At 44.3% G+C, this 25,684-nt stretch overlaps 1 protein-coding gene across 19 annotated transcripts in view; it reads left to right on the plus strand.

The window, feature by feature from the left end:
- Nucleotides 1-25,684, plus strand: part of hth (Meis homeobox homothorax) — a 576,382-nt gene that overhangs the window by 46,716 nt on the left and 503,982 nt on the right. For 18 of the 19 annotated variants that reach the window (XM_071677168.1, XM_071677160.1, XM_071677169.1 and 15 more), the window contains exon 4: nt 22,327-22,377. In XM_071677168.1, the coding sequence (XP_071533269.1) occupies nt 22,327-22,377 (51 nt within the window). Of the gene's footprint in view, nt 1-21,843; nt 21,895-22,326; nt 22,378-25,684 lie in introns of all 19 variants that reach the window. The other variant, XM_071677162.1, reaches the window with a different exon arrangement.

Genomic DNA, 25,684 nt, shown 5'->3' on the forward strand with positions numbered 1-25,684 from the left:
ACCTTATCTCAGTCTTAAAGGCTTTTTATATGTAATTCAGAACAATAGTTCCAGGATCGTAATCTGAAAGTAAACTATACTTCGAAAGATTGTGCATCTTTTTCACACTCACTCTAACTCCTATACCAACACTCACACTCACTTCAATGCTCTCCCTTTGCCCTCTGACTCGTCCAAACACTCTCCACATCTCTACCACCATCGCCCTTACATCATACCCCATCACCTTATCTAATATTACACCAGTGCTTCCGTACCTCCTCCATACTCACACTGTAACACTACCATTCCAGACTTTTTTCTACCTTCTCACACCCCAGAGACATCGCCTTCCACTCACGCAGACAACACCAGCAGCCACTCGGGTGTGGGTGGGGAGGGAGAGTATGGGGAAGTGGTTGGTTGGTGTAGGGTGGGGGAGGGGCAAGGAAAACAGATACTGAGTAATCCGCATTAGTCTGACGTCATTACCATTATCCGATGTGAGCGATTAAGAGATGGTGACGAAATAGGAGTAGATTTCCCTCCCTCCTCCCCCTTCACTACTGCTGTTGATGACCGTTATTGTCGTTATTTTCAGTTGCTAACGCTCCGTTAGTTCGTTGTAACAAGTGGCATTAACCGTGTTTTGCAAATCGAGCCTTTTACATGTGATGTCTCGAAGTGTTTAAGAGATTTCAAATTATTGATCGTGTCGTGAGTTGTCAAGTTGAATGTTTTACACTTGATATATTGAGATGTTTGATTGATTTCAATTATTTCTCTTAAGTTTCTCATATTTACGATATATATGAGGGCAAGGCATCTCTCAATAAACATCTAATGAATTTTCATTCGTCTCCTTCGAATGATGTGATACATATATTGACGGAAGTGATGTTCTTTGCTTGATGCTCTGTGAATAAGATATTTGCCCCACGCTTCATGGGAGCCCAGAATCAATCACTCCCTCCTCCCTTAACTCCGGGCTGCCTTCAGTTCACACACGCACACACACACACACACACACACACACACACACACACACACACACACACACACACACGCATAAGCCAGAAGGCGGCGCTTTCTCACGCCTCAACTAATGCTATTATATCACAACTAAAATGACAGTCCAGGGGAAATCAGGGGAAGGGAGGGGATGAGGCTTGTAGAAGGAGGGAGAAAAGGGAGGGGTAAGGATGTGGGGGTAGAAGGATAGGGAGGGCGAGGGCATTAAGGAGAGGTGGGGAGGGTAAGAGAGAGAGAGAGAGAGAGAGAGGAATGGGGAGGGTTTGGAGGGGAGAGAGGGTGGTGGTTGTGGGCCTATATCTCGCCCTCCCAAGTAACCTGATACTGGGAGGGTTTGGCACTTTTGTCGAGGCAGAGGTACCTCCCACCCCACGCCCCGTCCTGCCTGGGGAATGAAGGGACGGGGGTGTACCTTGGTCCCGGATGGGAAGTGATGGGGTGAGGTTCTCTGGTCGAAGGTGGGGAGTGTTTCCCGGTCATGGATGGGGAGTTCATGGACGCGGATGAATTGTGGCCAGGGTGGTGAGTGTGTGGATAATGATAATAGTAGTAATAAGAATAATGATTATAGTAATGATAGTGATAATGATTATGATAATAATGATATTTAGTGATAGCTAACTTCTTATTGATTAATCCGCAGCCAAACAGGAAGGCAGCAGAAAAGGAGTGTTACTAAAAGTCAGATATTTACACAAGTGCAAATTATTGATAATGTTCACAGTGGCTGGGGTCGGGCAAGTGTTCGGTTTGTACGAGCTCCCATGGGTTCAATTCGATCGTAGTGCATGTGTATGGATAGGTGTCCGCTGTGGTTATGAGTAGAGAACGTACGAACCTTAGCCATGGGTATATCAGAACCGTCTTCCCAAACGTTGCGCCTGTATTCACTGAAGATGTCATCGGATATGGTCACTCGCATGTCTTCAGTTTCTTCCCGCGTTATGATACCTTTCAACGTTTAGTTCTTAACTGCCTGCATACTTGGGAATTTTGTGTAGTCTCTACGCAGGGAAACTGTTGTGACACTGTGATCTCTAGTAACTTCTTTGGCTAGAAGCGTTCCTGTGTCAGTTATGTTAATGTGTTGTGTGGAGGCATGTTGCTGACCTTCCCTGGAGGTGGATAGGCGTATCATGGAGGTTAGTAAGGACGAGGACGTACTCTATACTTGCGAGAACAGTAGGGGCAAGGCCTTACCCTGTGCCTAGGTGCAAGAGTTTATATATTGCAATGTACCTTGTCCCAAGGTGGGGAGTGAGGGAGCGATGATCTACCTGGCTCTAGACAGGAGGTGTAGATGGTAAATACAAATGTGATGGTGGTTTACCCCCGTGGTGTGGGGAGGGTATTGTAGAGTTGCAATGTGTCCTTATACAATGGTGGGAATACGGGCGGAGGTAGTATATCACAGCATTTGACAGGGAGCGGAGGGGTGCACTGTAAGAACAATTTGAAATAATTTCTGAAGCTCTTTTACTACCACAGCTGGATCCGACAGAGCTGCCGTGCAGGTGTACAATAATGTTCTGAGTATGGTATGTAGAGGCTGTAGTCTGATCTGAGGTACTGTGATGTGTGTATGTATATAGGTTCCTGATCTTCAGTGTGTATGACGATAGACTCTGGCACTGGAGGGGATCTACTTTGGTTGTAGATGTAATAAAAGCCTCATTTTTGTCAGGTAGGAATAGGGAGGTCGCACCGTGATCATGGGTGTAGGGAGGCCGGAGCTGTGTCTCGAGGGTGTATACACAGATTATAGTGTATATTGTGAAGCCGTCACGTCTTAATGAGAGGCTTGGTGCTTGACTGGTAGACGGGCGATATTTCATGTTATTACGGGTTCCTTCCCATTATCCATGGGTCAGGAAAATGATTTAGAAAATGTTTCATAAGTTTTAAACTCGTGATTTTCGTTTAGGAATTTATATTCATCCTACTGTCGATATGAGCTTCAAGGAAGAGCTGAAGGTTTATCAACGGCTGTTAGTTTATGATGATAGAGTAGATCTTGCTATCATCCAGTGTTACGCAAGGAGAGCGTCCCTGTGGCTGACCTGTTACGGAAGATGCGTCACCGCTCACTCTCGAGGGAAGACGAATTCATACTCACTCACCTCGGGGCAAGATATGGGTACATCCCCACCCCCACTACCCCGGGGGAATAGATAACGTCACCCCACACACCCAGGGGGAAGACACGACCTCATACCCACGCCTCTGGAAAGTATGACTTCTTCCTTATCCCCAAGGAAGGACATGATCTCATCTCCAGACTCAGGGAGAAGGCACGACCTCATCTCCTCACCTCTGGGAGAACATGTCCCCACTCTCACCTCCTAGAGGGAAGACATGATCCCATCTTCATCCATCCACGGTGGAATGATGCACCTCTTTCTTTACGATCATCACAGACCTACGCCATTGTGTGGTGTTGTTACGAAGCATTTTCATATAATCTGCACAGCTCTTTAGCAGGACGTTCCTCAAGCACAGCCTCTGGACAGTCGAGGGTGCTCACGTCCTAGACGTAGAGGATAAAGGGCAGTCAGACAAGCACAGTCCAGGCAGATTATAGTCCGACACTCAGATGAATTACATTTTTTTTTTGACACATTTTATTTTCAGGATAATCCTAGTCATAGCTCCCCTCGTCCTCGGGGTCTCCCTTCTGGTTTAATTACCGTCGGTAACCACGACACAACTTGCTGCTGGACGCCTCGGATTATGTTTCCTCTTGTTTCCCCACGTCCGTCAAAGTGCACGCCGTTCTGGAAAAAAAAAAAGATGGATTAAATTTCCCCTCCCTACCTCACCCGGGCCGACCCCACCCCTCTCCCCTACTGAACCACTCCCCCTCGTCCCCATGTCTTATGCCAAGCAACCCCTCACTTCCCCTCTGAATTCCCCTCATTAATGCTGTGTCCCCGGCCAGGCAACACCGCCATGACAATGTCTCCAGACCAATGTTAGGCCAACCTTTTTAGCTCTCCGCCGCTGGTGTTCACAGAACCAGTAATTGCTCGATCGAAGCTGCGGCCTCCATTGTTGGCGAGACACGTTGCCCACGTGTTTGGGTCGCGATCATCTCATTGGGGTGGATTATTCAGGCGTGTTGTGCTTATCACGTTGGCTCTGTTGATGCGATATGTGTTTACGGTCGGTTTGGTGGGTTCGTTCTGTTCTTAGTGACGCTGTTCTCATACGCCTTTAACTTTTTAAAAGATTTTCATGCAAGCAGATGAGATAAGTTTGTCAGAATGAGTAAATTATCATGTTCTTTGCTGTTGTAGTTACTGATTGCATTATGGTTCTCATTATTGTTATCTGATTCATGATGTGGTCTAGGATAGATGAGACAAAGGATGCAGTCCTAACCTGCATATTCAGGGCATCATCAGGCGTAGAGAAGAGAGGGTTCCGACCCTCTCACATACTGGTTTCAGAATGCAAACGTAAAACTCTCAGTATTATGATTGACCTCAGTTGACGTACCGGGAAAGCTGGGAGAGATGAGTCCTGGTCTTTAAAGAAATGCCTTTCCATTGGTTGCAATATTTTCATAGATTTTGATTGAAATTTATTCATCGTCTTTTGAACATCTGTACACACACACACACACACACACACACACACACACACACACACACACACACTCGAGTGAGCCCCGCCACTTAGTATAGTTGAGGATAATGAGGGTCGACTGGTCTTTCAGAGCGAACTATTAGTTCTGGCGTTGGTGGTCCCATGACACCAGGGTCTCGTTCTTATAGGTCTGGGCGCCCACCTGGCCAGATTGCTCGTGTGGCCTTCCTAGCTACGACACTCGAACCGCTGTATTCGTCTTACGTACGTGTGTGTGTGTGTGTGTGTATGTGTGTGTGTGTGTATGTGTATGGTGTGTGTGTGTGTGTGTATGGTGTGTGTGTGTGTGTGTGTGTGTGTGTGTGTGTGTGTGTGTGAGGAAAATCAATGATGACAATACAACTTCGTTCTTATATCTACGTTATTTTCTCTTCATGATTTCTTCGCTCAGTGTTCAGAGAGACATCGATAAACTTGAAGTAGGTGACATATAAATCTGGACGGAAATCTTGGGCCGTAGCGATGGAACTCATCTGGTCACAGCTGGAGATGCCCTGAGAAACTGGTGGACAGGAGAGGACGACCTCATAAAAGACAGAGGATGTGTCCATGTTTCCTTAACATCCTGAGCACGATTGTACGACCTTTGAGCACGGCGGTACAGCCCTTGAGCACGAAAGTACCCTCAGGCGTCTGGTCAGCAGACACGATAGCATATCCTAGCGTCCTACCGTCGTGCTTAGGGGTCGTGTGGTCTTGCTAAAGGGTCGCAACGTTGTGCTTAAGGGTCGTATCGTTTCGTTCAAGGCTCCTAACATTGTGGCTCAGGGTCGCACCGTTAGGATGGAGAGGTTTAAAGAGACGCTTTGTTTGCTTAGCTTCCCACTGATAATTCGGTGTTTCGGACTGTTGTGGGTAGCGAGCCGTGGAGAACATCCGACACAAAAGGTGGATTAGTATAAGGACGCGTAAGATAAACAACACTGGATTATTTCACAGCGCGACCACGTTCTCTAAGACGTCGATAGGGACTGGCATGATCCATATACGAATCATAAAAAAACTAATGTCGAGATTGAGAGAACGAGTTATAACAAGAGGAAGCATGTAAGTAAGGGAACTTGAGACGAGAAACCCCAGCGTCTCCCAATAGGCCTACCTACACTTTCCCTCCCTCCTCTGTCCCAGCCTCCTTCCTCCCACCCCTCCTCCGTCCCTCACATGCTAAAGTGATTCCAACCTATGAAATTTTCAACCTCAGTAAACGATCCTTTTAGGCTCTGCTGCTGGTGGGTTTACGAGGACGTGGAACAGTGTGGCTCGTCTTGCTCTCTCTCTCTCTCTCTGGTTCCGGCTGTAGTGCCCCGCGGTACTGGTGCTTGCCCAGGATTTACAGAGCACCGTGAGTGGAGTGGACGAGGGAGTAAAAGTAGTGGTGGATGTGGGAAAGTGGAGGATGAGGGGAAAGGGAGAGAGAGAGAGAGAGAGAGAGAGAGAGAGAGAGAGAGAGAGAGGAGAGAGAGAGAGAGAGGAAGTTGTGTTAAAGGTGGAGAACGAAGCAAAGGATTTGGAGGCAGATAGAACGATGAAGGTTCAACAACACGTGAAGCTACAGGTCATAGTAACAAGAGTGCTCGTGATGGTGGTAGTAAAGAAGGTAAATGTAAAGAGAGAAAGAATGTTAAGGAAAACTCAGGTGGAAGTGAACAATAAGCGGGAAGGTGGAGTTGAATCAGGATGGGCAAGAAGGATTTAGAATGCGCTGACAATATCAGATAAACCGAATTTGTTAAGTGTAAGTTATAGTCGTTGTTTATATTAACCATAACTAAAGGAGAGTCGATTCGTTATGCCAAGGTGTTGATCCTCCCAGTAAACACATGAATACAAGCTTACACATCGCCTGTACTAACACGGCATACGTAGGAATTTGATGTATATCTTAAGATTTGGCCGTTCAGAAGAGGTCGGTGCCGTTCTTGGAATATTTTGATATTTAACGATTAATACACATTGTAGTTTTCATCTGCATATCATTAGTGTTGTATGGGGTGGTTCACCCATCTCCCCCCTGGTTCTGTCTCCACTGACTGGCTCAGTCTCCATCGTGTGGCCCCCATTACCACTCCTCTCTCTCTCTATCGCCACCACCTGGCCCCATCACTCACCTCCTTGTCTGGTCATCAACCCCTTGGCCCTTTCCTTGGCCTTACCCACAACCCAGAGTACCATAACTATCTCAGAACTTTACCCCTCATCTCTTAATTCTCTAGTTAGATATAGCAACTCCCATAGTATAACTATCAGCTGCAGGCTGGATGATCACCCTGTTACACCCTTAGTCTTTCCTCGGTCTGAGCACCAGCAGTTAGTCTCCCGTTGCCACCCCTTAATTAATTAAGAGCATCCAAACGCAGTCACGATTAGCTATCACCATTATTGCTCTGCGGTTGACCACCGTGACCATTGCAGCCATTAACTTATAGTCCTAAACTACCAGTATCATTATGATCATCATTATAGCTTTCGACGAGGCCTTTGTCATAGCATCGACTACGGGCAGCCTGGCCGCAGCTACAACTGTTATCATCACAACCACCACTGACTTGTCTAATCAGGGCCTCTGGGCTGCGCTGGTCCGTCATTTAAGATCTCTCAATGGTCTCTAGGGTGTCTTCAGCTCTTCCCCTCCTCCTCCTCCTCCTCCTCCGTCAGTGCTATCTCCCCGCTATCATCCCCTTCTCTCTATCACAGTCTCCACCTCCTCCCCCTTCCCTACGTCATTTACCCTCCATTTGCTCTTCCTTCTTCCCTTCTTGTGAGGTCGGAGTTGGGGTTATCTGAGGGATATTACCGGAGGGGGGCACGAGGCACTGCCTTCCTTCTGGTCCTCTTGTAGTTTTCCTTTTTAAGGAATATTTAGGCAAGACGCTTGTACAGTGTCCTTGTGAAGTCTGAATTTACGAATATATAACCTTAGATTCTATATATTACATTGTAAACCTTCAACTTATACAGTATGGTATTAAGCTCATCAGAGCCTCGTAATATGTTTGTTTATATATAGAAGAATGAGGTAAATCTTATTGTCAAACTTAAGAAGTAATAGAGTAAGTGCAAGGTCTCCGCTACACCAGAACTGTCGGTCGTGATCTCGCTACACGACCCCTACTTAATGTACAACACAAGCAGTGGTGTCCATACCATTACCTGTGTGTTGCGACGCCTGTTCGACTGCCCACCGGACACCAATGCGGATCTAGTGAGGAACACTAGCCGGTCCTGTAACCCAACCTTTCAGTCCTTTGCCTGATCACTTGCTGGCCACCTGAGGCCCCTCCTCCTCCTCCTCCTCCTCCTGATGAAGGTCATGTATGGTGGCGGCTCGCACGGATGATAGCATTGCTCGGGTTAGGGGAGGTGAAATGGAAAGACGAAGAAAGGAGAAGAAGAAGGAAGAAGAAGAAGAAGAATTTCATACGATGATTAATCTATCATTTTCCCTGTCTGTCTCCTCCGCATCCCCACCCCTTCCACCGCCCTTCCACTAAAGAGGGGTTGTTCACTCTGGCCACACTGTTGTTTTTAGCCTGAAGTCGTTTTGTGTTGACTCCAGTGTTTGCCGCCCCCCTGCAGACCCTCAGTATATAACACTTCCCGTCCTGGACCCCTCTGCGTCCGATACGTTGCGCCGGGCACCGGATTACTCTTCGTATTCCAAGACATTTTTTTTTTCTTCACCCCCCAGCTTGACTGTGGGGTCTTGAAGAGCCGAAAGAAATTTTACGTAGATTGTTACAAGGTTCGTGTTCATATGGCTGGTATGTGATAGGGGATTTAATAGATGCTGCAGAATATTGAGGGATTGGAAGTGGAGCCAAGAATGCATGGGATGGGAGAGGCCTATAACGCAGCTTGGTCCATCCGAGTAATTCGATGGGGGAAATAGGAGTTGCCGGTGTATCAGTAATGTCCTTTATTTTCACCAGGAAGCTCCCGCTGCCAGAAATAAATAATGTACTTGAAGGCTTTGCGACACGTGTTTTGTCTATTGTCCTGGAATTATTCCACGTTTACCTGCATGAAAATAGGGGCCACAGGCTCCTGGCCCTATTCTCAGGAACTGGGAGTAAATTGGAACTCGTTCAGGAAATAGTGTCGTTTCCCACACATCGAAGCTCAACTTGTTTCTACATATGATGTCGGCAGGGAACCGATTCATAGCATCAGTGCACCGATGAACGAGAATCCTCTAGTCTTACAATGGCGTTTTCATCGGTGAGGCTTGGTGAGGAATGGCACCCTATTCCCACCACACAGTAATTTGTTAAGTACACGCTCCCTGGTGCGCTGCTGGAGAATTTTTTCCTGTGCAGTGTTTGTATGCGTTTTATTGATGACATTATAGCGGGGGCTGCTGCCTGCACTCGTCCCCCCGTGTGGTGGGCAACACACCGCTCGTTCTTCTTGATTGCTCGCTGGTTTGTTTGGTTTGGTTGACCTCCTCGACGGTGTGAGAGCAATGCTTCGAATCGAAATCTTTTCTGGCTTTTGCACTGGTGTTTGGGTGTTGTTATTTTACTTGCATTTATCATTATAAGATACCATTATTAACCATATTGTACGCATGCAGTAGTGTCTATGTATGTCTGTATGTGTATGCTGAATATGTGTGTGTGTGTGTGTGTGTGTGTGTGTGTGTATAGATAGATAGAGTCCCCTGCTACGTCATGCAGGACCCGATAGGCCACGACCTTCCTCGGGTATCACGTGGGCGTTGACAATAATAGGGTTAGCTGATGCCACGTCTGGTTCTTTCCACTGAATCATCACACAAACGTAAACAACATATCTTTGGACATTGGGAAATGCGGATCGGTTGACATGTTGCAGGTCACTGTTTTGGAAGGTTCTTTGGAATTTTCAAATGAAGGAGTTAGAACATGGTTATTTTTTTATTCATATATAGAGGAAAGGTTAAAGATAAATGTGGTTGAATAGACGATGTCAAAACGCGTAAGAGCTTACGGATGTACAATTAAGATATAGACGGCACTGTAGCCAACTGTTACATGAAAGGTATGAGAAAATAAGGAATCAGTATAGCATATAGAAAGACGGAACAGAAAACTTTGAAAAGAATATTACAGTCCAGGCAGGAGATAATCCAAAACTTTTCCAGAAGTTCATCAGGAATAAATTGTCAGGTAAAGAGCAGCTAATCAGGATAAGGTTTTAAGAAGGAAGAGTTGTAGAGGATGATGTGAAAATATGCGAGGAGCTGAATGAGAAGTTCAGAAAGTCTTCTCCACAGTGGAGGACACTGTAGCCCCAACCGTAGTGATAAGAGACCTGGGAGGAGGAGGAGGTCTTGGAAAGCATTGAAATTCCTAGAAAAGACGAAATTAAATTTCTAAAGTCTTGATCCATATGAAGCTCATTGTCCTGATGAGATTTTTTCCACATGCGCTCAAGAAGCGTGTAGATAAGCTTGACAGACTACTTGATTTGTTGTTCAAGATGTGAGGGGAGTGTGAGAGGGCAAATGTCACACCTATTTAAAAGAAAGGAATTTAAGCAGAGCCTAGTATCTCTGACGTGTGTGGTCTGTATAATACTAGGGAAGAAATAGTCAGAAAGCAAATGAGTGACTCCTTGCAATGTAGAGACAACATGGATTTAAGGACAAGAGGTTGTGTGCGATAAATCTCTTAGAATATTATGAGACTTCGTTATTGACACAAGAAAAGATTGGGTGGAGTTTGTGTATCAGGAATGTCAGAAGATTTTTAACACTGTACAACACAGGAGGGTGATGTACAAGCCTGATCATTAGGCAGAAATAAGTATGTACTCCTTCCGTGGGTAGAAAATTATCTTATTGTTTGGGAACAAAGGACGCTTGTCAAAGGAACCGTCGCGAAACGGGTTGGGGTCACTAGTGATGTACTTCAGGGATCAAATCTGACATCATTGATCTCCTTGATCTATGTAAATGTCTTTCCAGAAGGATTGGACTTATACCTGAAGATGTTTGCAGATGATGACAAAGTCTTAGGGGAAATATAGTCAGGTGGATAGCATCAACATACAAAGAAGCCGAAACAAACCCAAAAGTTGTTCTACGTCAGGGGTTCCCAACCTGTTTTTTCCTTCTGTACCCCTTGCGCATTCTGACAAGTTCCCATGTATCCCAAAAAATTAAGGCTCAAAAATTTCAAAGATTATAATGATTTTGTATTATATTATTATGAAATCTGTAAAAGACTATATAAGGATTTATACTTATTTTTAACGAGGGTATTCTATATTGCTTATGTCCTACGTTACTCATGGTGTACACTGTACAGCAGTGTACACCATGGTTATACTCTCAGACCCCTATGTGTGTGCCCCTTGAGAAGCACAAATGTACCTCTGGTGTTACATGTACCCCAGGATGGGCACCCCTGTTCTGCATGGTTCATGAAGTCCAACATGAGTGAATGTAAAGTTATAAGGAGTGAACACAGAGAAAGAAGACCTCGATGCGAATATTATCTTTCGGGAAGTAAGATTCAGGGACGTGTGTGTGTGAGAGGGACTTAATGGACGTCATAGCTGGCATGTTGCTAGAGATCCTCACCTCAGGAAATTGTCGAGACAATCTGTCTGTTGGCGAATGATGAATTACATTTATGTGAGAAAATAAATATTCAGCAAACTGTTCTCGTCGTATATCAGGGCAAAACTTAGGATACGCATCTGAAGCTTAGTAACTGCACTTAAGGCACAAAAGAAGTAACAGAGAGGGTGCAGAGGAGGACAACAAAGATGGTATCAGAATTAAGAGAGGTGAGTTGCAGTGAAAGCTTAAAAGACATATATTTGTCCACCATGGAAGACAGAAGAGTAATGGCTGACTTGAACACAACCTTTAAAATCACAACCTTTAATATTTTAAACCAGATTGATGACATCAACAGTGCACAGTTCTTCGAAAGATGCGACGATAGTACAACAAGAGGCCATAACATGAAATTATGTACCGTAAAACACGTGTCGGAAAAGATTTAGAGAAGTGCTTTTATGGTAGGGAGGAGTGGATGAAATAAACAAGCTAAGTAATGAAACTGTGAATGTGGACAGTATAGAAAAGTTTAGTTATTTGATAGTAGAGAAAATTCAGAAGATGGGGACCTAAGAATGTAGAACTTCCTTTTCGTACCGTATAGATAGGTAATTACAAAAGTAGGTTATTAAGCGTATGTATATAGTGGTTGTTCGTTGGTACAGAAAGAAGTCATGAATATACAGTAATTTGTTGCGATGATTTTTACCTGGACCTTTTTTTATGATCACCTACTTTCAGACAAGTTTTAGAAAAATGTCCATATAAAGTTTGGATGGTTAAAATGGCATCTGCTTCCATTTGACGTTTTTCCTTATTTTCTACTGTGGTGTTGTTGTTATATATATATCGAAGTATTTGATCTTGGTGTGACTCATTATATATAACGTAGAGAATGAATCATGAATATTGCCTCATTCAGAGTTATCCTGAAGTTCTTGTGTGTAGCCAGACGTGTACCTTCTTCCCTCAGCAGTGCCTTCCAGGATAGAAACTCTACCCTCGTCCCGAGGGATTACCTACTGAGCCTGAGCATTACAGGGTGTGAGCCTCAGGGGCCAGTGGCGTCATGCAGGTCTTCCCCTTCATAACCGGGAGAATAATAAGCAGCGATATATTTCAGTACGGAATGTCACGGTAACTTGCCCTAATGACTGTAATCTAAGGAGTGCCCGCTGAGACCTGGCGTTAATTTGGTGGCTACTGGCTCTGCTGACGTGAAAACCCGTACTGCACACTCCCTCCCTCCCACCTTATTCTATCGTAATGCACTTAACAAATAAAGCGGTATTTGCATTATGCAGTGAGCTGTGGTGTTGTTATAATTGGTTTGTATTCTTCGTGGTGGTGGCTGGAGTATCGATCAAGGGCGGTTTAAGGGGGTCAGTTGGAGCAGTAGAATGAATGGACGGTTCTAGCTAGCCTGTTGGTTCACCGACCCCCTGCAACGTCCGTACACAGGAAGTGGATGCGGCCGAAATGAATTTCTTTTCGTGAGCTTTTGTTGAAGTTTTCTACACTTGGAGCACGCGTCATGGATTGCTAACTTTTATTTCCGTCATGCAACGTAAAAGAAAATGTACTGAGGTCATTTCAAATATTTCCAAAAAAAGAAAATGTTGCAGTGCTCTAAACGCATGGTGTCGGGAAGAGAGTATTGATTGTAAAATTGTTTGTGTACCAAGTTGTACTACTGGTGTAGGGAGGCCATTGAAGGTGTAGTGCCACCGATAATATACGGTAGTTTTAAAGGTGTAAGAACCTGGTCTTTGTAGTGGGTATCACGTACACAAGTTCCAAACCAACGCTGGTAATGTCTACAGTCTGCACAAGACGTGAGTCAGACCCCCCCAGAGGGCATGGAGAATTACGACTGTGTTGGGCAGTACTGGAGTCAGCCCGTTGACGTGTTCCTCTTTGCTCTTCCTCCTCAGCCTCAGGCGAACCAGAAGACACTCCTTACCTAGCAACACAGTCCACCTCCATAGGGTCATTGTGACGCAAAGACCTGATTGTGTTGATGATGGAAGGGGTTGCTTGATGCCTTAGAGACTTAGGGCATTTCTTGTGCTTGAGGCTCCTGAAGGTGTTGTAGGCGTAGTGCCGAAGTGTGTGACTGTCTCTTCGATGGCTGTGTGTTTGTCATAGGGGTGTATGGGCGGTGTATGGGCGGTGTATGAGTGTCGGGCGTTGCGGTGTATTGATTGCGGGCGGCCCGGTAGCCGTGAGGAGCATTGCATCGGACAGGTAGGTGACCCGCCGGCCAGAACCCTGTGCTCCGGGGCACACACGACCCCATTTCATGCACTTTTTCTCCTTTTTCTCTCTTTCTCTGATTCTTTCAATATATATATATATATATATATATATATATATATATATATATATATATATATATATATATATATTATTGCTGTATGGTCTCTTTCCCTCTTTAACTTCGACGATGATTTAAATCTTATACACGTTATCATACTGAATGAGGTGAATAATCGCCTTCCTGCGTAGCGAAAGGAATTTTTGTTCATTAAAAAGGAAAAACGACCTTGAAATTCCGGCATTTTTTTTTTTTTTTTTGGCCTGTGGGTCTAGCGATAAGACAAGGTCTGCGTTCACTATAAAATGAAGGGAAATTTCACCCGAGTTTATCAAGCATTTTGGACTAATGAGGAAATGTCACTTGCATTTTATGGGGTAATTAATTAGCTGGTCAGAAACCATTCAGGGTTTACTGTCCCAGTGTCTCCACCTACCTCCACCTTTCCTTCGGCCCTTCTTCCCTTAGATATCCTGTTTCTCTTCCCATTTTCTACTTAATCTTCCTTCCCTTTAGTAATTCCCATTCTCTGTTCATCCTTTCCCTTGGTTATTCAGGACCTGCCTTCTATATTTCTTCATTTTATTTGATATTTCTTCCCTTAGTCCTGTTATGCAGGTCTTCCTCCCTCCCTGTGTCTTTCTTCCTCAGTCACAATATATTCTTCAGGTCGTTCGTCTCTTCGTCCCAATCTTGTGCTTCCCCTTCACATGCATTTTTAATATGAGTCTGCCTTATGCCCTTTGCCTCCCACTCTATCTGCATCTCTATCTATTATTAATTCTAGTCTTCTCCCCATATTATAGTTTTTCTCCTCATGGCTCCCCCTTGACTCCACTACTGTATCTGTAGTGGTCACCTAGTGCATCTCCATCCGTCCTCAGCCGCGACATAGACACACCAACCCACTTGACAACTACCACCTTCTCGCCTTCATTCCAGTTTCCTCGTCCTCCTCACTTCCTCTCATCATTTCTTTGACTTTCCTCTTCGTTTCTGAAATCCCTGACAATGTTCCTCCTCCACCCAGACCCCGGGGAACGACACTGCACACCTCACCAACATCCATTACATATTATAACGACCAGTGTAAACTTCGCGGAAACTGCTGCGACATCCCCCGAGAATGCAAAAATCTACTCTCGGACACTAAAGGCTAATTTATCGGTCTAAGGAAGCGGGGTAGGGTTGCCAAGACGCTGACGCCGCCACCGTCAGTCTACCAGTAGACGGATGTGATTCGTCTGCAAGTCCCACTGGCTCGTATGTCCACAAGCCTCTGGCTCGAGCGTAGAAATGGAAGAAAAAAAATGAAATTTTAACTTTTTAACTCCTCCAGTCATAAACGTTGAAGGTTTAGTATGCAAATATCAAGAATAACAGATTTAAACTCACGATATCGCCAGCTTGTGATTGAAAGGAAATATATTCAAAGTCTTGCAAATACTTAACTCTTAAAGATCCATCCCCTAAATATCACTGACTTTACAACTCTTCCAGGTTTCGTTTAAACCAAAACCCGACTCAAGTGGTTCAGTCCCATCATAAGTTTAGAATATTGGAAGAATTAAGTACATATACATCATATTGGTCATAATACAGTCTTGGATCCCCCCCACCCCCCGTCACCCAAAATATGAGTCTCTCTCTCTCTCTCTCTCTCTCTCTCTCTCTCTCTCTCTCTCTCTCTCTCTCTCTCTCTCTCTCTCTCTTGTTTCTGAAAGCTCTAGACCTATCTTTGATGGAAATATTCATGGAAATAACTGATTACATTATTCTTATTGTTTTCTCACACTTTGTATCCCTTACGGAAGTCTTTCCACACCATGAAGAAATGTGCTGATCAGTCCACAGCAGTGTGTAGGCCAGGGATTGTGTTCTTAAAGATTAGCCATGGCTTACAGTCTAGTGCGGGCCCTTGTTCAGGATCCGTCAGATCTTAGCCTAGCTCGTGCCATTGTTAAAGATTCTTGGGGCTTTAGCTCAGCCTGGGCTCTTACCGTTACCCCAGGACCTTCCTTCATCATCAGCCTCCTCTGGGGTTATAGTATCAAAGGCTTTCTAACAATTTAGGTACACGTAGACGATCCATCTTTGATCTAAGACTGAGTTTACCCTATCACAGAGATCTAGAAGGCTTGTGATGTAAGTGCCTCCCCACATTTCTTCAGTATCATATGGGGTAGACTCCGTCAGGACCATAAGGCTTAAATGGCCTTTTTAAAACAGCTTGATTATATCATCTTTATACGTTCTAAGCCTCCTTTCCCTTTCTACCTTTCCAAAAGCTGGTGTAGTAGTAGTTTCCACAGTTTAAACACTTTTGAATTCATCAATTGTGGATGAGAAATTTAAGGCTTTGAACCTGTCCCTGTGAGCAAATCCTCTTAATTCTGGAACGGTTTTTGTTGTCATCCTCTGGACTTACTCAACTAGTTCTCTGTGCTTATGTGTATGTGCATATATTCTTACTTTAGCCCCCGGGTGTTGGATCGTGTATATCAGAGTGAATCATCTTCGCCCCCTCTCCTTCCGTCCGGTTATTAAACACTCGTCTTCCAGGAAGATGGCGAGGCTGGGAGGCTTCAGTGGGCCTTTTGTGGAAGATATTCCTGTACTTGGCTTGTTTGTAGCGCCGGTCAGCACAGCCATAGTATCACAGATCCTAATAAATGTTTTATTTTATATATTTTATGCGTGTATGTACGATAAGGCCGTAGTTGATTCCTATCACTGGAACCTTAAATGATCGTTACCTTGACAGATGTAGGCTACTAGTGTCCACTAAGAGGAACTTCACTCTCGCTGCCAATTAGGAGTAATGTGAAGTGTCCACAATGCATTCACTCTAGATCGAACACCATTTATTCACTCAGTCTAGAGTACTTCAAACAAAACCTGGATTTAAATAAAAATTTTTTAAAGTGATTCCGTAAATGATGTTATAAAGTGACAGCAGTAGGTTTGAACCGCAGTTTTTTCCCGCCAACATCGTAAAGTTGGGCTATTTAAATACCAATCAAGTTAGTTTCTTGCTGGTGATTTTTGTTAGTGCTATAAATGCTTGTATTTCGACTTCGAGACAGTTAACTATGTTGAAGGTTTTGTTCTCTACCCAGTAAGTCTGTGTTTACGTCAGGGACAGTGACCTTAAGGTAATGATAAATTTTCGAATGAATAACTGGATATGTTTTAAACAATGTGAAAAAAAAGAAAATAGTTTGTGTGTGTGTGTGTGTGTGTGTGTGTGTGTGTGTGTGTGTCTGTGTCTGTGTCTGGCATTTACAGTAAGGCTACTTGTAGTGCCCATAGCTAAGGCAGGGCCAGTCATATGTGAAGTTGGAGACGTTGTAAGTAAGCAGGACCTGTTGAACAAATACTTGGTGAAGACTTCGGTGGGTCTTCTACCCCCCACAGTTCAGGTTGATTCAAAAACCAGACTGCATAAATGATGGTCGTTGACTGTGGACATCTCTCTGTCCGTCAAGGAATTCGTAAGCAAACAGGAGTCAGGAATTCCCAACTCTCGCTAGTGTTTCACTTGCTGCCTTACTCCCATCTCTCTACTTCATCGTGTACGTGAGTCCCAAGGTGTCTGGCTGGCCTTCTGCAGTCGTCATGTGGGTGAACATACGTTAGATACGAAAATGCTTCCGTGTTTAGGATCGTTGTGGTTTCAGTACGAAGGTTTAGTTCGACCCAGTTGTTATATTTACGTTGATGATGTCATATGAAGTGGGGGGGTGTGTGTGCGGCTAAGGTCAGTGATGTGCCTGTGTTAATTATACCAGATATTTTTTTTTCTATTGATAAAGTTGTTCTTTTGAATTTGATAATAGTTAGTAGAAGATAATCCAATGGCGCTGATGCAAGAGATTGAAGATATTGCTTGCTTGCTTGCTTAGAATATCGTGATAGAATTATTTTTAGATAACTTCGAAATAATTCCTCCTGTGTCCCTTCTCTTCAGGGATTACAGTCTCACTGGACTCTTCGTTATGAATCTTCGTTCGAGGGAGAGAGAGAGCGAGCTCCACTGTCACCTACGGTATATATATATATATATATATATATATATATATATATATATATATATATATACACACACCAAAAGTTTTACGTGAAAAAGAAAGTAATAAGATATCTTTCCGATTCCCACCACAGCCACAGGGCACCATTATCAGTGGGATCTAAGGTAGCGAGCCGGTGGTGGTGGTAGCAGTGGCGGTGGCAGGGAGGGAGGGTCGTTAGCCCGGGGTTGTGGAGGCGACCTTGTCACCAGCAAACAAGTGTAGTTGTCGTTAATTAAGCGATTGATCATATCGGCGCTGGAGGCGACTCAAGTTTGGAGTTGGTGGTGAGGCCAGGGAGGAACATAATGTAGAGGGTGGGTCCAGGTCTAGACCCCCGCCTAGGTCGACCGGTCTGTTCTTGATGCGGAGGAATGTTTGTCTGTTTCAGTCACCAGGATAGTTGCTTCCGTCTGTTACTTCAGAGTGTCTGTGAGTCTTGATGGTGGTTTTGGTGATCCAGTGCATTCGAGCACCAGGATAGTTGATTCCATACAACACTGCTGGTTACACGCACGTTGCGATAGTGTTTTGGTGATCAAGTGTATCAGTCACCACAATATTTGCCTGAGTACATCGGTATGATACCTTTGAGTTTTTATACGTAGTGATCAAGTTTCAGCAATTCATTGCCCTCGGGCACCAGGATATTTGATGCTATACATTGTTTCTTGTTATATATACGTAGAAATAGTATTTTGGTGATCCAGTGTGTTCAGGCACCAAAGTATTTGTTGTTTTCCACTAGTTCTGGTTACATATATGTTGTGAGAGTGTGCTGCTGGTGATCAGGTATGTATGAGAGAGTTTACAACATACATATGCATGTGCAGAGTAGACAGAGCTCCATGACTGTAATAATCTTGTATACAATAAGTTAAGTTTAGGGTATGTGAGTTTGTTCATAACTACTATTTTTTCTTTGTTGAAATCCAGATTGAAATCGAGTAGAAGATCTTAGACGTTTTTGTAAATAGTTCTGCACAGTTGTCTGTTGTTATTTATGAAGTTAGGCTTTATGACCACAAACCAAAGAAATACAAGTTAGGCTTGTTTTATTTTTTGATTCCTTAGGAGTGAATGATGAATGAGACCAGACATAGTAGCCACACCTGAAATCGTGATTATCAAGAAAAATATGAAGAAAAGTTGAAAAACTAATTTGTGGAACATATAACCAGCCACTCTTATAAGAGACAAGTTTGATTAAGGATGGAGTTCAGTAATTTGCATAATGTGTATATGAACCCAATACTTCAAGTGGCACAAAGTTTTTATTTTTCTTAAGACTTTGTGTTGTTGTTTTGCATGTCTATAAAACTTTCTCCTCAACATGGAGAAAATGGTTATGTTACCCCTGTCGCTGTTGATCTTACTCATCACACCTGTTTCCACCCTATTTTAATCAGTATAAGTTTATACGTTGTCATTTATTCATATAGATTACCAGATGTTAAGTGGCTCAGTAGCATTCTTACGTCATCTGTATTTGCTGAACTAAATGTCAAACAAATCAGTCAATTTTTTAAAAAATTTCTTTATGTCTTTGACAGGATGCTTATATAAAGTGATCATGCAGATTATTGTCATTTGTTTCATAGATAAATGAACTGAATTTTGAATTTTGATTTAAGATACTAATGTTCTTTCCCTTTCAGCTTTTATAGTGTTAAGGTTACAAAGAATTCCCTAATTATGTATATGATCCACCTCCCTATTTTCTTTTTTTTTTTCAATTTAAAGATCAGAGATAAACATTTATGGTGATTCTTCTATGTCCAGCCCCAACCATCTCAACCATCTCATTACTGTTTCCTCATCTTGTAAGCCAGAAGAAAGGTGATCTGAAGTGTATTGTAGTAATCATTTCATATGCTGTTTGGCTCAGGGTTAACTTGTATTTCCACTCCACTCTCATGCGGCTCGGACAGATGTTGTAGATTAATATCATTTCCATTTAGAATGTAGGTAAGCTGAATAAGATATACATCTTAGATCACATTCAGTATATGTTAGGTTTAGCGACTTATTTGCAGCATCTTACCTTGAAATCATCGATTGTCAGTCTGGAAATAGATGAGTTACGAGGCATTCAGAGATGAAGCTAAACACACTTACCGGCATTCATTGTTAGATCAAAGTTCGTCTGCCTAAAAACGAAAAAAAAAATCCATCTTCTACACAAAAGATCACCATCGTTAAGCGCAAATTCTCAAGCTTCACTAAGACCAACTCTTTTTATACACATGTTGACTATCAGTGATTCAGCGAATCAAAGATTCAATTATTTAGCCCCACATTACAAAGAAGATCGGCTCTATATGTATACAATTAATCAGCATCTGTATACATAGTTGACCAGCCTCCATGTATACAATAGATCAGCCTTCATGTACAGAACAGATCAATTTTTGTACACATAATAGATCAGCCTCCATAAACACAATAAGTCAGGCTCCTTATCTACAACAGATCACATATGATTAACCTCAGCTCACATGTCATACACATCTTCATGAAAAGAAAATTGAATCACCTTTCGTTTCCTGTTAAGATTAATCAACGAACATTCGTAACTTCGATTCTATATGCCTGAGGAATTTCCCTCCAAGTGTACAAAAAGATCAGTTTATATTAACTCGAAAAAATTATCCTCTGCCTACTGAAAAAAAAAGAAAAAAGATCAAGCTAGATATACACAAAAGCTGAAGGTCTGTTTTCATAAAAGATAACTTTCCATTTACACACAAGACACGTCTACATGTAAACAAAACATCGGTCTCCATTTACGAAAACCATTGCCATTTACAGAAAAGATTGGTTTCTTTGAACACGAAAGACCAGCCCCAGTGTCCATAAAAGATACGTTTTTCTTATTTAAACACGGAAAAAACAGCTCCATGTACAGAGGAAATTGTTCTCTATGTATGTGATATATCCGTCTCCTGTGCACGAAACTCATCTTAGGACGTCTTAGCCAGCCTTTGATTAGCGAAGATAATAAGTAGGAGATGTAACACCCCATATTCTCAAGTGATGGCCGACGTTGCTGGTGAGACCTCAAGATTAACATTAGATTTTGCACATTTCCTTGATTTCTTCTTCATGATGACCCAAGCTAGAATGACAGGAGCGACTAAAGGAACTCACTAACTCCCATGATTCCCCATTTCTCGGTCAGAAAGTTTTAAAGCATTTCATGACCACACGAACTGAAGAAATTTTACTTGCTCCTTCCAGTTTCATTCTCATGTATATCTACTAGACTGCCATATATATAGTATATCTACTAGGCTGCAATATATATAGTGTATCTACTAGGCTGCAATGTATATAGTATATCTACTAGGCTGCAATATATATAGTGTATCTACTAGGTTGCAGTATATATACATCACCGTCAGCTATATTCCGTCAGATGATCGATTTCTTCAATATTCAAGTCGCAACGTGATCTGTCTCCTCATTTTTGTATGTGATGCCACTGCATGAGTTATACCCACCCCTGCCAGACAGCGTGTATTCCCCCCTCTGATACGGGTATATCCTGGCTGACAATTGTATACCTTCCCTGTATATCAGTTCCCCTAACTGACTCGTGGTGCATCTCACAGACTGATGGTTTTTCACAGTGACTCCTGAATGCCCTCCCTTGCTCTTAGATCTCCTTATTGACGTGTGAATCCTCTAAATAACATGTCATTCCCCCTCGTGACCCGTTGTTCCCTGTACAGACACATTCAGTGCATTCGAAACTAATTCGTCGTTCTCATTACAGCCGTAGGATTTCTCTGTAACTCCATGTTTCTCTAACATAGACAGATTCGTCATATTTCCGTCTTAGTTTCCCCTCAGTGGATTAAGCTTCCATCCTGACCTGCATTTTCCCTTCTAGCTGTCGGTTTCTTACCCTTGACCTGTTGTGTCCCTCAGGAGCTTCTTGTTTTCCTCCATGGGATTGATTCCCCCGCTCTGAATCACAGTTTCCCTGACTGACTCACATAATTTCCCTTACCGACCCGTACTTCCCGTTGCTGACTCGTCCAGACCAAGGAGGCGTCGGCTCGCGGAACATTGCTCCTTTACCACGTCACACACACACACACACACACACACACACACACACACACACACAACTCTTAAAGTGCCTTCTTTTTCCTTGACTTCACACATCTCTCAGAATCAACACCTCAGATACTAGAGCCAGACTTAAGTGGATGTCATTGTGTTTCTCCCTCCCCGTGCAGCTTCGTCATGAGAAGCCGTACTACTACTCACATCCCGAAGTTGACAGCATGGTAAGTCATCATCATGATCATCATCGTCATCATCATCATCATCATCATCATTGTATAAATCAGCTGAACACCCCCCCAAAAAAAAAGAAATGTTTGGCTGATTGTTCACAATGTCTTTCCATTTACTACTCTCTTGTTATTTGTTTCTTGTCATGAATTTCCGTTACCGGTATAATTCTTTTTTTCCTGCCTTTCCTCCTGTGTCTTGTTCTCACTTCAGTCAGTCATGACCGCCTCCTCCCCCTCCCCCAGAGGAAAATGGGTACTGATGGGGGCCGCCCGGGGGGAAAAAAAATGTATGTGTTTTGTCTTCACTTTACGTTTTACTTCTTAACTTATTTATTTTTTTCATTCTTCTATCTTTTCTTCACGGGCGGCCTCGTAGTTGGTTATCTCCTTTGCCTACTTAGCCTCCGCATTTTGCTTTTGCAGATTAGACAAGAGAAGCCATATTATCAGGCAAACCCAGAGCTTGATAGCTTAGTAAGTAACCGCAACGCTTGTCTTTGTTTACCTTAGCGGGGCTCTCCTCAGTTGGGGGTGAGGAACCACCTCGGAGGGTCAGGTGAAGGGGTCACTCCTGGAGCGGAAGGACCACTCGTGGAGAACCTTTCTTGGAAGAGTGGTGATCACTCCTGAAGGTTAGGGATCACACATAACGAACACTAGGGGCTGCTTCTGAAGGGAAACGAGGGTCGGCCCTTTCACGTGAAGGGCTCTACCTGAAAGGGGGATGACCCTTTCTTTCATGGAGGAAATTACTACTGAGGGCAAAGGACCACTCCTGAAGGAGGAAGACCCACTTTTGATGGAGGAACCCACTCCTGAAACGGAGGGATTATTCCTAAAGACCGCCCTTGGAGAAATGGGATCACCCCTGTAGAGGCAATCACTCCTGGATGTCAGGAACCTCTCCTGAAGAAGAGTGACTTCCTCTGGACGGAAGGAACCACTCCTGACTGAGAGGGACTGCTTTTAAGGCAGGGACTGGTCATGAAGGAGTCATCTTTGAAGGAAAGGACTACTTCTGAAGGGAAGGGCCAATTTCTGAAGGGTATGAACCCCTTCTGGAGGAGGAAGAACCACTCCCCAAGAAGCGATACCATTCTTGAAAGGATGAAATCGCTTCTTAAGGGATCTGTCCACTCCCGGAGGACAGGGATCACTCCTGACGAAGTCTGATCACTTCTCGAGGAAGAGGAACCTCTCCTGAAAAAGAGAAACCACTCCTCTAGGGTGAAGTACTGCTCCTGAAGGGGAAGGGACACTTCCAGGAGGGAGAGAGACCTTTCCTTAGGGAGTTAGACCACTCCAAGATGAGGAGGGCTTCTTTGAGTAGGAGGAACCACTCCTGATCTAAAAATTGTAAGGTTCTCCCGAGTGGTACTTCACCTCCTTCTACTAATTAATAAGAAAAGTGAAAAAGATCACCATCGTTTCAGTCTGTAAAGTCTTCACATTATATTTGGTTTATATAGTGCTGCTATTAGTTCTTTTCTTAAACGCTGGATATTTTATTTTTGTTGTGGGACTGAGTTAGAAATAGATTTATCATAAGTCTTGTTTACTAATGGTATGATTATGCTATAGATCACTGTCTCTGTAATAAGCTATGAATCTGTACTACTCTATACCTGGCAAGGAGGATTTATATATGTAATTCCCAGACATACAGAGCTCTAAGCAATGGCGTGCTAGAAAGTCATATCTCCATTCTTAACTATGCCTTTAACCCTGACTTTGGCTCATTTAGTTATGCCATTTAGCCATTATCACCCTTGTTGACAAGCAGTCCTACTTAGTGGAGTTATTAGGGTAGTTATGCCTAGGGGAGGGGTTCCATGAACGGGTATAGTCAAGCAGTAGCACAGTATTGTTAATTAGTTAATGTGAAGGTAAGCTGGGGGAGCTAGGAAGGGTTGGGGAGACAGGGGGAGTTATGAGGAGGGGGTCATGAGAGGCGTAGGACTGATGAGTAGGGAGGAAGGGTAGTTATGAGAAAGGAAGGGCTGGTGAGGAGGGGAGAAAGAGTAGACATGAGAAGGGGTGTCATGAGAAGGGAAGGGCTGGTGAGGAGGGAAGGAAGGGTAGTCGTGAGAGGGAAGGGGATAATGAGGGGAGAAAGGGTAGTCATGAGTGGGGAGAAAAACTAGTCATGAGCGGGCAGGGGCTGATGAGGAGGGGAGGAAGGATAGTCATGAGAGGGGAGGGAGTGATTAGGTGGGGTCACATGAGGGGAGGGGGTATGAGAAAAGGAGCTGTAGAATTAGGGGGGATTAATTGTCGAGTATGAGCTGTTTTTGTTGTTATTAACGTCATCAAATATATATTGAGCACCGCATTAAACGCTGGCAGGCTGGTAAAATCAGAGCACGCGGATTATTATTTTTTTTTTCGTTTTTTAATCCAACTGGGTAAGAGAAACACCGGTTTATCGCGTGGTAACGACCCACACTGACGTGAAATCGGGGAAATATTTGATAGTTTAATGCCATAATATGGGCCAGAGCTTCACCCTACGGAGGAGGAAGGTTGGTGGTTCACGGTGGTACACAGTGGGTTTGGCTCTCCACTCTCTAGGAACCACAAGGAGTTGCCGGAGATTGTGTCTGGACTGTTATTGTTGCCTCGTCCAAGTCTGTCGACTGGACTGACTGGGTGCTGGGTGGGGCCAGAGGGAGCGTAACGCAAGTTAGAGGCGAGACAGGTTACGGGCGGGGCGAGTTACGGGTGAGGCAGGTTACGGGCGGGGCAGTAGAACACGTAACGCAAGATACAGGCGAGAGTGGTTACGGGCGGGGCAGGTGACGGGCGTGGCGGCAGCGGCGGTGAGTGGTGGGCCAGGCAAGTCTCGCCATGATTTTATTACTCACTGGTCCCACCTGCCAGTCTGAGCGCGACGACCATTATCCTACAGTCTCGTAGCCCGTGTGGTCGACTGCTGGTGTGTGTGTGTGTGTGTGTCCGGCTGGGCGCAGGGGCCGAGTGACAGCCGAGGCGGCAGATGGAATGGATGACTGGAGTCAGGAGGGGTTTACTTACCCACATGTGTCGCAACCCGAGGCCACGTCCATCCTCCTGTAGCATTGTTTCCTCACCCATGGCCCTTCACCAGTGACTAGCCATCGTTCCTGACCTCCACAGTACCCCTCACATGTACTTCCAAGCTGTGCATCCTATCCACGCTCCTGAACTATGTCCCAAACCAGTCCCTCACACCAGTCGTGCATCCTGTCCCTACTCCTCACAAACACTCCTGCTCCACGCCCTCTGCCTGTGCCCTTACATTACGCCCTCTAGCTTCAGTGGTCGTCACATGGAGAGGGATGTGGTCGAGGTGTGAGGTTGTTCCAGCTGGGTGGTAAATGGACTAGTGGTAGGGTGGAGAGAGGGTGGGGGGGGTTATGATAGAACGCCATTTTGTTTGATTGGTGCGTTCGAGCAGGCGGCAGCTCACAGCGGATGCGTCTTGCCTGTTAATATGCAAATATGTTGCCAAAGCATCAAGTACCCGGGCAGCCTCGGGGCACCAGGGCTTACTTCTTACAAGGCGGGTGGCGGGCGGCGAGATAGGTATTTAGATATTGCTTCACTGTCCGGGGGACGTTCTGTCCAAGGTGGGGTGCGGGTGGGAGGTTGGGGTGTCTTAGAAGGGGTTGGTTTTGTCCAAGGGGAGGGGCGAGGGTAAGTTTATCCTTTGGAAGGTCCAGAATGCTCTGTATAGGAGAATTATTTCTGTCTAGGAGAGGCTTGGTTCTGTCTACAGGATACATCTGTCCGCAGGTGAGGC

This window comes from Panulirus ornatus, chromosome 24, assembly GCF_036320965.1.
Source record: "Panulirus ornatus isolate Po-2019 chromosome 24, ASM3632096v1, whole genome shotgun sequence".
Classification (NCBI taxonomy): Eukaryota; Metazoa; Arthropoda; class Malacostraca; order Decapoda; family Palinuridae; genus Panulirus; species Panulirus ornatus.